The 14,022-nt window shown below is 37.3% G+C and overlaps 1 protein-coding gene across 4 annotated transcripts in view; it reads left to right on the top strand.

Annotated features, from left to right (window-relative positions):
* Positions 1 to 13,726, top strand: part of dync1i1a (dynein cytoplasmic 1 intermediate chain 1a) — a 113,284-nt gene extending 99,558 nt beyond the window's left edge. For all 4 annotated transcript variants that reach the window (XM_067426589.1, XM_067426592.1, XM_067426590.1 and 1 more), the window contains 3 exons: positions 2,627 to 2,767; positions 10,234 to 10,359; positions 13,283 to 13,726. In XM_067426589.1, coding sequence (XP_067282690.1) covers positions 2,627 to 2,767; positions 10,234 to 10,359; positions 13,283 to 13,393 — 378 coding nt within the window. In that variant the 3' untranslated portion in view covers positions 13,394 to 13,726. The remainder of the gene's footprint in view (positions 1 to 2,626; positions 2,768 to 10,233; positions 10,360 to 13,282) is intronic.
* The last annotated feature ends 296 nt before the right edge of the window (positions 13,727 to 14,022 follow it).

The raw sequence follows: 14,022 nt of genomic DNA, 5'->3' as shown, positions 1-14,022 counted from the left end.
AGTGACTCCTCAGAACACCCCCCTTGTGCCCTAATTTGTGTCCTTAAGTGCCTGTGGCGGGTCCTTGATGACTTTTCGATCTGCATCGCAGCCCTCATCCAGGTCTGTGATGGTGGTGACATGAATAAGCACCATTTATAGTGGGTGCATAAACTAGTACAAATACTAAATCCCATCTCTAGATCTCCGCGGAGGCATCAGAGAGGTTATCGAATGAATGAGAGGCTGAGGAGTGCGCACATCACGCTCTGTTAGAGGGAAAAAAAATGGTCTGCAAACTGATCTGTAGTCCTCCGGGAGTGCAGAATCAGCACTGGCGCCTTCAGGATTTGGATTTGTGGCCGTGGATCCTGTGGATCAGATCGACTGTTGAGCATAGTTAAAGTTATAATTGGACCTCTACTGGTTTGATCATAACATAAGTAAATAACAAAATTACCATAGCGGCACATAACATACTCGTTGTGAAATGTAAACCACCATTCATTTTATACTGGTGGATTTTTCATGGGTTTTCTCACAGCCTTAGTTTTATTTGTGTCAGATGAAATATGCTCTCTGTGCTGTATGTTTGTCGGCATGCATCGCAAACATTTCCTGACTCATGAGCTCTCGATTGCAATGACAATCTGTTTTGTTGTAACTGTTGAATAAGTGGTTACGTTTTCAAACTGTGTTCTGTGTCAGTATTAAATGAAAAAGACCATTATATATTTTGGCATCAGAAAAAGGAGCTACATTTAGGGGTGATTTTATGGCTCTTTAGGTGTTAATTTGCAAAAATATGAAAAGTTGAAGGTGAGTCTCCTGTTCACAAGGCTGCATTTATTTGATCAAAGTAAAAACAGTAATATTGTGAAATATTATTAAAATGTAAAAATAACTGTTTTATATTTTAATATACTTTAAAATGTAATTTATTCCTATGATCAAAGCTGAATTTTCAGCATCATTCCTCCAGTCTTCAGTGTCACATGATTCTTCAGAAATCATTCTCATATACTGATTTGCTGCTCAAGAAACATCATAATCTTATTATTATTATTATTATTATTATTATTATTATTATTATTATTAAAGGCTCATTGAAGTGCTTTATTCAGTGTGTTGACGTAATTTCCACTGAAACAGGAAGACAGGGCGGGACATATCGAGCAGCTCCTCCCCCTTTTTAAAATGGCCGATAGAGTTTAGTTTATATCAGCTTGGCCAGAGCCGTTGATCTCGGTAAAGCTGCAGTTTCCTCCTAATCTCTACCGTTTCTCTCCAACTAATATCCTCCATATTGCATTAAAATGCATTCTGTGCAGAATTCAAATGGGTCCGATATGTTTTCTAGTCTGCGTAAACTCGTGCATATGATCCGCTGTGGGCCATTGTGTCTCTGGGCCGGAGCTGCGGCGGTTCACATGACACTAACGTGAAACCAGACTCAATCCGCCCCAATGGAAAGCATATTTACACTGTCTGATCGTTTCCTATCTCCTATATAGAGCACTATGCCATTCTCAATGTAGAAAACAGTAAATGTGTGAACAAGTGACCGTTTTCAGCCGCAGCTTCAGCGTCTGTTTATAATGTAGAGGGCGGGGCTTCAGAGTGATGTCATCAAAATCATTGTTCCATAATGGCAGAAGTCAGACTGTAAGTTTTGAATGCTTGTATCTTCTAAATGCTAATTTTGATATTGTTTCGGAGCACACTAGCTAATAGATAACAGTAAGACAGACAATTTCAAACTAAAAGCCACAAATAAAAAAAGATTTTTATTTTACTTTAAAGTTGAAACAGTTGTGCTACCTAATATTTTCTTAATGGAAATTACAAAAGAACAGCATTTATTTAACATTATAAATGTCACTTTTGATCAATTTAATGCATCCCAACTAATAAAAGTGTAACTTTCTTTAAAAAAAAAAAAATTGAAACCTGTACTGACCTCAAACTTTTGAATGTTAATGCATATAAAAGTTTTTTTCTTTTTAATTATTAATTTATATTTAATGTTTTGTGTACATTTTTCTTTACCTCATGACTTTGGATTGGACCATGTCAGATATGGTTTATTTTAAAGACTTAAAAGATTTTGAGATGAAGTATGCACACTGCATGGTGTGTTTTGGTGTGGTGGAGTGTCTCAGGCAGTCACATTCTTCAGCGTGTCTCTCTGTGGTTCATTATCGTGCTGTGGTCTGCATCGCTCCCGCCCAGCTGTCTCCCTCGTACCTGTTCGGAATGCACCCAGCAATCCTCAGGATCTCTCTCTCTCTCTCTCTCTCTCTCTCTCTCTCTCTCTCTCTCTCTCTCGTTCTTTTCTTCTATGCCACAGACAGCTGTTACACTTAGGTTACAGTTCACCTTGGAGAGACTTTCATCTAGTGTTTTTTTATGACACTGCTTGAATGTGCAAAGGTTTTAATTAGCCCAATCCCAGACAGGCCCCAGGGCTGCAGCAGCGCCACTCTGTCTACTGCCTATGCCACTCTCTCATTCTCTCAATCTGCCTCTCTCGCCCACTGCCTGTTCCCTTATAACCCCACCACCTTCTTGCCTGTCCTGTTTGCCCTTTCATTCTCTCGTTCTCTGTATATATCACCTCCTTTTTCTCATTTTGTCTCCCCCTCAGCAAAACAAGCCGCTGTACTCCTTTGAGGATAATGCAGACTATGTCTACGATGTGATGTGGTCGCCCGTACACCCCTCGCTCTTCGCCGCCGTGGACGGCATGGGTCGTCTGGATCTGTGGAACTTGAACAACGACACTGAGGTGAGGTAACGCTCTCGGTCTGGTCCCCCAGATCACGCCAGGCCAAAAGATGCATCAAAACAACAACAAGTTCCTCTCTGAATGGGCGTCTCCCCACAGGCCTCCTTTAAATCAGCTTTCTGACAGCTCCTCACCAACAGCTCGCACAACACTCCAGCGGCGTTCTTTTCCACACACACGCAGTCTGCAAGCTTAAGGCTAATTACTCCGATGTGTGCGGATTCCTCTCTCTCCACCATTCCAGAGTCATTGAGTTCCCATGGGCCACGGCCCAGCAAAGCGGTTTAACCTGGTCCTCTAGGGCCACCGTCTCTCAAGACCTTCAGCGACTGTGCGATGTCAGTGACAATCACTTTATGTACAGGATTGCGGTACACTGCAAAAAAAATTTTTTACACTCATTTACTTGGGATTTTATATTTTAAAAAATTATCTTGACTAAATTTTAAAGAACCCCTTATGCCAAAAAGGTTCTAGATGAGGAGATATTTCTTAACCTGTTAAGCATGAAAGTATTATGGAATCATTTATTTCAATTTGTTTTAGTGATAAAATGTTTACAAGCTGCTTATTCATAAAATGTATTTAAAATAAAAATGTTTTAACGAAAACTAAATTAATGAATTAAAAATAAATCCATAAAATAATCTCTTGATGGGAACACATAATATATGTGTAATATAATATATTACAAATTATATAACACATAATATAATATATATGATGTACCTGGCATAATATTTATATGAATTATAGAAATATAATATTATATATATATATATATATATATAGAGAGAGAGAGAGAGAGAGAGAGAGAGAGAGAGAGAGAGAGAGAGAGTATAGTATTATTATAATATATTTCTATAGTTCATATAATTCATTTTATTAATATTAACACTTAACTTAACATAAATTTAAACTAACACTATATTTTAGGGTCATATTCTCACTATTAACCAATAGCTTATTAGCATGACTAGGATACTGTCTGTTTATTAGCACTAATAAAGCACAAATTTATGTCTTATTATGCATGATCATATTCTACTTCCCTCAATCCTACTACCAAAATTACTTTTTTATCTTGTTTCAAACATAAGCTTAATTTTGTTAGCTTTATACTTTAATTACATAATAAGTTTGATGATATGAAAATAAAAATAATAAAATACAAACTATACAAATATATGAGAACAACATTATAAGTTAATATATATATATATATATATATATATATATATATATATATATATATATATATATATATATATATATATATATATATATATATATATATATATATATATTAAAAATAATAAAATATTCAAGATATATTCTCTGGAAACCAAAAAATTATTTGCCTTAAAATTAAGAAATCAAACATTATTTAAAGAATGAATAACATTCTTGAAAAATAAGAATAATTGTATAATTCAATAATTTCGATATTTTTTTTCTGAAAACAAGGCCAAAATGAGGCAGAAATACTGAACAGATTTTGGCATGCAGACGTCTTAGTGCTGAGGTCATATTAGCTGTCATATTCCGGATCCAGCAGCGTATATCACTGATAATGGAGTGTCATTGTACATCGCGAGCTATGATGTTGTTTCATATGTGACAGATGACTTACTGCTACATGGACCGTTCACGCGATACGTCAGTCCGTAATGGTGGACATGCCGTCCCCCGAGGCCACAGCTCAGAGGTGTTACATCTCTCCTGTGTGAATGAGATCTGCTCTGACTGACACTGCCCATCCACTGAGGAATACACACCCACTTTAATTACAGACTGCTGTGAGATTCTCTCCGCTGTTCTCGACTCACCCCTCTCTCTCTGCGTGTGTGTTTGGTGGACGCTAACCAACAACCAGCTCACTGACTGTAAATCATATATAGTAAAGTCTACATGAAATCAGAACTGACCCTATTTACACACACATTTCTGGTCTGACCGACTGGTCTACTTCTTGGAAAATAATGCTTGTCAGCGTAATCTCCTATTATACAAAAGCCGGCTGTCATATAGAGACCACTTTTGATGCTCCTGTCACATCTAATTATATAAAATCAATCCCATCCTATATATTTTTAATATCCTGCTAAACTCAAGTAAAATAGTAAAATACCAATGTAAAATTGGTTGCAAACACCATTTCATGTTGCTTCAAAGACTTTGAATTTGGTTGCCTAAGGTTGCCTGATATTCGAGATGCAAACACTATACAATACAAAAAGGTTCAATAGGATTCTATACAGAACCCTAGAGTTTGTGACTTAATTTAAAAGCCACAAAATATAAGGATAAATTATTGCTAATGCTATGTCATGCACTCTAACTTATTGACACTGTTAAAAAGTTGGATTCTCATGCTAAACATGGCCAAAATGTTTTAAAAAAATAGTTGGACGTATGACAGAGTATTTCTGTGTCTAATGCACTCCTTCACGATTCAAACAAGTTTAGGAATGTTTTTTCCCAGAGTATGGCCCTGTATGACATCATAAAGGGCAGAATTGCTTGTATGGGTCCTTTTTCCGGATGAGCGTGAGCACATCAACCAGAGCGAGAGCAAGAGCGCACCCATCAACACGCTTCTTTCGGTTACGGTAGCCGTCGGCGACGCTCTTATTGTGTGACTATACCATGAAATCAACATGTCACTAAAGAAGTGTGTTTCTGATTCAGGGAAAGATAACTTTGTGCAGCTTCCCAAATAACCCAGCATTAAGGGAACAGTAGATGCAGTTTGTTTTTCCAGGGCAGCTGTGTGTGTGTGTGTGTGTGTGTGTGTGTGTGTGTGTGTGTGTGTGTGTGTGTGTGTGTGTGTGTGTGTGTGTGTGTGTGTGTGTGTGTGTGTGTGTGTGTGTGTGTGTGTGTGTGTCGTGCTAGTGACACTCTAGCTCCGCCCACTGCACGCCTGCACAAGATTGGCTGTTTTCGGAAAGAATCGGTACAGCATATCTCATAAATATGATAAAAGACTCTTCACAGATATGAAGGATGCAATACTACTCTATAGGTATTCAAGATTAACATGATTCACAGAAACGGTGTGTGTTATGTACCCTTTAAGGCCTCTTTTCTGAATAAGAAAAAAATCTGTACAGTTTGTAAGTTTGTGCTTAACTAAAATGTCAGTGGGGTCAGAAAAATAATATAGATTTCTTTCTGAATTAAGTATTTTTTGACCCCACTGACAGATATTATTATTTGATACAAAACTAGGGCTGTCCTCGACTAAGGATTTAGACATTCGAATCAGAATTGTCGAATCTCTCTATGGTTGACTGATAGTCGAATCATCTGTGTGTGAATGGGTTGAAAGGGGCACGACACTGTCAGCAGAAGGGTAAAACTATTTTTATTTTCCTTTACACTGCACACAGCAACAACTTTTAATAAAGCGACCAAAACTGCCTGCCAACCGACAGACGAACTGACAATGGCTTTCTTATTTAGGTTTAAAATACCCTAAAAGGTAATGTGGTGGATAAACATTAATAAACCGTTATCTCACAACATGTTAAAGCCGCGATCGAAATACAGAACATCACACAAATATATAAAAGAACATTTTGATAAATAAACCTAAAATAAATTCCTGCCTCGAGAGGAAAAGAACACTTTGAGTGCGTTTACATGCACGTTCTTCAGCCGATTGTGCCTAAAACGGGGTGAAGACGTAGCTACGCGAAGCTCAGCCCCGCGCCTCAGGATCTCACACAGCCACCTGACGCGCACATTATATACACGCGAGCTCAATTTTGAATTGACTGACAGATGAGCTGAACGAAAGCGCTCTGTGGTGCAGCAGGATTTTAAACAACTTCCTGAGTGGCCGCGGACAGGCGCTGAATGCTGCCGCCGGTGTGTGTACACTCATTGAACGTGTTCGAATTATAAAGGGACACGTCTTTAAATATTGAGCACCCCCATATTGCCAAAATGGTATGATCCTCCTTTCATAACACCCGCGAAGATTCGACCGTGAGATGGGTGTTCGAATCAGGCTCCGCATATCGATGCATCGAATCTTCGACTATTCGGGTCACCCCTAAGCAAAACAAATATAGATTTTTTTTTTTCAGGAAACAAGACTTAAGATTGTATTATAGGAGTTTGTTTGGAATAAAATGATTTAGAAGATAATTGCGACTTTTTATCCTGCAATTCTGACTTTTTTTCACAGATTCCAATTTTGAGGAGGGGGGGGGGGTATTTTTTTTCCTCATAATTGCACATTTATAACTCACAATTATGGGAAATGTAAGCTCGCAATTTTAAAATAAAAAGTCACAATTAATTATCTTTATTCTGTGGCAGAAACAAGCTTCCATATTTTATGTCATCTTGCTTCTCCAATTAATGGTATATTGATCTAAATATTAGTACTGGAAACCAAAAAAATATTATGCAAGAATTTTCTTTTTTGCCATGCGTGTATTGTACATTCTCATTTGTTTATGTAAACTGGTATTTACATAGAGCTGTAAGGTATTTACAGAGATATGTGTCCACTGTGGTGCCATTTCAACAACAAAAAATTAGTGTTGAAAGTACATCTTTCATGTATGGCAGTAAATTTGGCCTTTCATGTCATATCAGTAACCTTTGACCCTGACCTATGTAACTTGTGCCCCATCTCTGTCCTTTTGCATATTCCAGTGTCAACAGCTTGTTTGGTCTGTTGAGAAGAGATAATGAAAGAGTGTGTGTTGCCTCAAGAACAATGCACGTTATCCAAAACACCAGGAGCCCCCGTGCTGACGCACACACCGACACATGCGTAAACAGGCAAAGATCTTGTGCCAGAAAGCAGCCAACAGTTCTCCATTGTCAACTTATAAAGAAATTCACCCATAACACCATTAACAGACTGCGGGCTCGCCTGGTTCCAATTTACGCAAAGAGAAGCTTGCAGCCAATTTAACCTTGCAGTTGACTCTTGGAGGAAGCTGCTCGCTAATAGCTCTCAGGCTGTGGTTAGCCGGTTCTGAAGCGAGGAAGCTTTTGTATTAGCCAGCGTACAGCTTCCATCTTTGCTGACAACATATGTCAGGCCAGTCTTAACTGTCATAAGTAATAGGCAGAAATCAACCTCACACACGCGCACAAACAGAGCCTGTGTATCGCTTTAATGTGTGTCATGATGATTTATGAAATCATTAAAAGCGCTCGTAGCTATTTCCAGTTGAGCTGGGGATTCATCTCTTCATCCTATTAGAGCTCAGCTTTGACTAGACATCCTAACAACATCATTTTATGTGACTTATATAATATCCAATAAGAGTTAATGCGCAAACTGAAGACACGTTTTTCAAAATGACATTCGACAAATTTATAATACTCAGATTCCTCTTGTTGTAATTGAATGTATTTATCTAATCTGCCCGGCTGAAAAAAAAGTCACTGTTTGGATTTAAATAGGCGCATTATTAAGAGTCTTTGATTGGATCATTATGGCTGTAATTATTATATTTCTTGTAGGGCAATACACTCATGACTCGATACATATCACGATACAATATTATTGCGATACTTAAAGACATATGGTGAAAGGTGAACAAAAAATGTGCTGTTGATAAAAATGCTAAAATTCATCTGCGCTAACTGTGAAAGAATGGTTTGGAAGAAGCATGAAGAATTATTTCCACACATGAATTGGCACCTCTGAGTCCAGAGCTTAAAGGTGCACTATGTAGTATTTTTTTCAGTAAAATATCCAGAAACCACTAGGCCAGTGTTATATTTTTTGTTCAGTTGAGTACCTACAATATCCCAAATGTTTCCAACTATTTGTAAATTGTGAGAAAATTGCTATAAAATTCCAGTGCCGAGCGAACACACAGAGTAACGTCATAACATCATTTTAAACACACTTAAATGTATCTAATATGATTAACAGAGCTGCTTTACCTTATACTCATGAAAACGGAAATAGTGTGCGTGCCCGGCGACTGTGTCCCGTCCCGTCATAATAAAAGTCCCGGTACTCGTGAGCCATGTGTTTGTATAACAATCGCTCCAGCAGCTGTGCTCAGGTCCCCAACACTCGGTCCTGCTCTGCTTTACACTACAGTAACATTAATAACCGCGTCCATGAACATAATTTCTGCCCGAGTCCTATTTTACCGGCTGTGATGTGAAGTCCACATGTCCCAAGATGCTGCGCTCAAACTTGGCGTCATCAAACTACACCTTTGTTTTGAATAGGCGCCCTCTAGAGGACGGAAAGTGGCATAGTGCACCTTTAAATCCATTGAAAGTCTTTGGGATGTGCTGGAGGAGACTTTACAGAGTGCTGGACTCTGATGCGCCTCTTGATGGAAATAACATCACAACTCTTATTTCCATCACGGGGTGCATACATTTTTGGTGATTTTAAGTTCTGCATCAACTTCATCAATGGAAGTCTGTTTTTCTACAGAATAACAAGAGAGATGCACTGTAAACGCAAAAAACGCAAAATACATAATTGGTCTGAGTAAAACCAAATTATATCAAATTAACTGTTATGCGTATTTAGAACTTTATTTTTCTTTTGAATTCACAAAACTGACACTTTTTAAGTCATCCGAACTGTTTCGCTGTTTTAAGTTTTATGAACTTAAGTTAAAGAGTAACTTAAATTTAACTGAAACTGGGGTGGGATTTCTGTTTCCCAGCATGCTTTGCAATGACACTCAGAAATGTGGAGTTAGGTTTGAATTGGAATGTAATTTTTTTCAAATATTTTTACGTTTTAAAGTTTTGTTTTCCTGCATTTTTATGCAGTTAGCTGTAAATATTCACATCATACAATTACAAAATTCCATCAAGTTTTCAGATATGATTCCAAATTGATCATTTTGTCAATTAAACATGAAATACCGTTTAAAGGTCTGTAAGGTTTTTCTTTCTTAAAGAAATTCTTACTTTGATTTATCAAGTAAGCATTAAACTGTTTAAAAGTGATAGACATTTAATAATAATGTTATCAAATATTTATATTTCACCTAAATCCTTTTTATCTTTTTATTCATCAAAGACTCCTGAAAACAAGGTATCCACAAAAATATTAATATAAACAGCTCAACTGTTTGTCTGTTTTTCAACATTGATAATAATAAAAAAATATTTCTTGAGCAGCAAATCATCATATTAGAATGATTTCTGGATGACCGTGTGCCATTGAAGACTGGAGTAATGATGCTGAAAATTCAGCTTTGATCACAGGAATAAATACAATTTTACAATATATTCAAATAAAAAAGCTATATTAAATTGTAATAATATATAACAATATTCTAAGTAAAATATATGCAGCCATAGTAAGCATAAGAGACTTCTTTCAAAAACTAAAACACTTACAAACCCCAAACTTTTGAGAGGTACATTATAGGCTATACCTAAGAAGATAATTCATATATTGTGTGTTTGATATGAAGCGGTGTTTGATTAGAGGTGTGTTTTGAGTCCAGGTGCCCAGCGCCAGTGTGACAATAGAAGGAGCCCCCGCTCTGAACCGCGTCAGATGGGCCGCCGGGGGCAAAGAGGTCGCAGTGGGAGACTCGGAGGGGCGTGTGTGGATATACGACGTCGGAGAGGTATGAATATTTTCTGACTAATTAAGAATCGTAATGTGTGCAATTACTGTTATTATTATTCTCTCAGGATTATTTTCAGCCTGTACAGCAGCTTTACGCACATGGATGCCGAATGAAAGTGGAAGTGAAATTGAATCTCTCAGAGTTTGACATAAAGGGTTTGCATGTTTACTGAGCTCTCTGCACGGCTAGCTTGTTTTTGTTTGAGTCTTTTATTTTGAGGCAGTCTCCACATGAATGAGCCACCACCACAGAGCAGCAAACCACGAGGACTCCCATGTTCACCATGTTCTTTTCGGGCTTCGCCTCATGTGTGGGGCAGTGCTAATCTTAGCGCAGTGTGTTGTGGTAATTGGAGAGTACGTCGGTCAGGCATGTGGGCTCCTTGGGCTGATGATAATGGTGGGTCATCAATAAAATGAAGTGAAGGAAAGTTGAAGGGTTTCGGTGAAACGGGGGCTCAACGTGGCCTACATCAGCAGAGGCCGTCACCAACTTCCAGTCGCGGCAAGAAGTACCACTTCTGACGACTGCCAAGGTCCCTTTGTGTTATATTTAGTACACTCCGTTAAATATTTGCTTTGGATCACCACCGCATGTTTTCACTGCGCTTGAGTCGCATTGCGTAAAGTTCAGATGTCATTTTGAAGTTAAAAACCTTTGTTCTTCAACCGCGGGTCACCCCCTGTAACAGAGGGGTTTTTACAGCTAGAAATATCCTCTAGATTGTCTTAAAAATCTTGCTTTGCTGTAATTCTAGCAGACCATAGAAGAAGACAGTTTATGTGACTATCTGCTTTAGTGCCCCCTGTGGAAAAGCAAAGAATGCAGCACACATGAGAATCGACTTTTCAGGGGGTTTGCATTCATATTTGTGTGTAGATTATGTCTCAGATCTGACTCTGTTACTGCAGTTCATACACACAGTGACTTACTCTATACCTCTTTTGTGGCCAGAATGAATTTATGATTTAAAATTTGGGTTGCACTTTAGTTTAGGGTCCAATTCTCTTATTAACTATCTATTAACTATGACTTTTGCCTCAATAATCTCCTATTGACTGCTTATTAATTGTTAGTAAAGTACTTGTTAAGGGATGTAGACTATGGTCATGCAGAATAAGGCATTAATGTCCTTTAAAATTACTAATAAACAGCCAATATCCTAGTAATATTAAAATATAAAATGACTTAATAGAATTGGTGAGAATTGGACCCTAAAATAATGTTACCAACATCTCTTATTAAAAAGTTCTTTAACATATTTTATTCATATTTCCTAAAAAATAGTATTAATAAGTTCTCATTAATTAACATTAGTTAATGCATTAATTAACTTAAACTAACAATGAATAATAATACATTTAATAATACAAATAATACATTTTATTCAGCATTTATTAACCTTAATGTCCATGTTGGTTCATGGTGCGTTTAACTAATAGATACAACTTTTGATTTTAAGTAATTATTAGTAAATGTTGAGATTATCATTAGCTAATAATAAGTGCTGTAGAAGTATTGTTTAGTGTTAGTTCATGGAAACTATTGTAAAGAACTGAAACCTTATTGTTGCTGAAAAAAATATTTTAACATGACTGCTTTGATTTTGTAGACAAATGTTATTTGAATATTAATAAGCAATGTGCTTTAACCAACCTGCAGGGGAAAGATATCATGTTTATATCATAAAGTAATAATAATAATAATATTGTAGAAAAAGACACGTTTTAACCCGATCTCACTGCAATTTGTGCGTATTTTACGGGGTGGCTAATTTGTACAAATGGGTAAGATTTTTGCAAGAAATCATACATATTTGATGAGTTGCCCAATTCGTAGGAATGACCTAACCTCAAACCCCGCCCCTAAACCTACCCGTCACTGCGGTCTAGACAAACAAATTGGTACGAATTGTTCGTGAGATAGCGTATCAGATATTGTTTCACAATGTTGTTTTAGTTCGCAAAATGTTATACCTTAAAAATATATTTAAAACTTTTTTTAATAATGTAAATAATTACAATGTACTAGGTACAAAATATGGTGTTACTCTTTACTAAATAACTATACCACATACAATTTTTACATTTAATCTTTTATTAAAAATACATACATATATATATATATATATATATATATATATATATATATATATATATATATATATATATATATATATATATATATATATATATATATAAATAAAATCACAGTGTTTATAACTTTCATATAAACACTAAACTTGATCTCTCTAATATACATATATAAACCATACACACTGTGTGTATATATAGGATATATTTACACTATACACACTATATAGTATATAATGATCAAATCCCAGTGTTATAAGGTCATTTGATGAAGGCTTCTTAAGACCCCCTGCTGTACTATACAAGAGCTTGATTTGGCCTTTGGTTTGGAAGTGGCTGTCATTTCCTCCCACCTCTCTATTCCTGTTTAATTAAACCCTGTAGATCTCTCTCTCTCTCTCTCTCTCTCTCTCTCTCTCTCTCTCTCTCTCTCTCTCTCTCTCTCTCTCTCTCTCTCTCTCTCTCTCTCTCTCTCTCTCTCTCTCTCTCTCTCTCTCTCTCTCTCTCTCTCTCACCATGGGCGGCAGGCAGCCTTCGTTTCTCATCTAAATCTGACTCTGACAGCAGAAAGCGATCCCACATCGTCACCCAGCCGGCCCATAGTCCCATCTTCCCCTTCCTGAGAACTGACACGATAAATATTCAGCACTCAAAGGCCAAACAAGCAGCTTTATTGTTCTGTCTCTGAATCACAATGTGTGGTGATCTCTTTCCTCTCCCACACTGTGACAGCACATGTAATGCGTAGCTTTGCTCTTGATGTGGCGTTTTGGAGAGGTGGGGGTGTGTTTTTGGCACTGGATTTCTAAAACGCTCATCTGTTGCAGCTGGCCGTGCCCCACAGTGAGGACTGGAGCCATTTCGGACGCACACTGATGGAGATCCGTGCCAACCGCGGGGATGGTGAGGAGGAAGGGCCCGGGGAACTGGCCACGTAAACACGGCGTCATCGCAAACCCAGACTGAGCTTGATGTAACACACCCAGTTAGCATGCCCACTATACTGTGCTGTTTGCCATTTATCCGAAGGGACCGTTTATCCAAATAATGAAAAATGTGTCATTTATTAGGGCTGGGCTTTTTTTTTTCAGTGCAAACCCTAACTCTAAGCGTTTTCATTGGTCAACCAGTCAAGAAAAGTTCAGACTTCATGCATCGGTGGATCTGATCATGACAAAGAGGAATGAGATTAGGGTTAAAGAAACACTCTACTTTTTTTTTAAATAGGTTTATTTTTTTGGAGTTGAGTTTTACCGTTTTTGAATCCATTCAGCCAATTTATGTATCTGGCAGTTGCACTTTTAGCATAGCTTAGCATACATCATTGAATCGGATTAGACCATTAGCATCGCTCTCAAAAATGACCAAAGATTTTATTTTTTCAAAGATAGTATTTTTCCCATTTAAAACTTGACTCTTCTGTAGTTACATCGTGTACTGATTTTTAGACCGATATAGATAGGAACTATTCTTTCATTCCTGTGTAATAATCAGGGAACTTTGCTGCAATACCTTGGGTGAAGCATCTAAAAAAGTTAGCAACTTTTCATTTTCCGTTGGTCTCACG

Source organism: Pseudorasbora parva, chromosome 19 (assembly GCF_024679245.1).
Source record: "Pseudorasbora parva isolate DD20220531a chromosome 19, ASM2467924v1, whole genome shotgun sequence".
NCBI lineage: Eukaryota > Metazoa > Chordata > Actinopteri > Cypriniformes > Gobionidae > Pseudorasbora > Pseudorasbora parva.
This window is presented reverse-complemented; position numbering and strand designations above follow the sequence as displayed.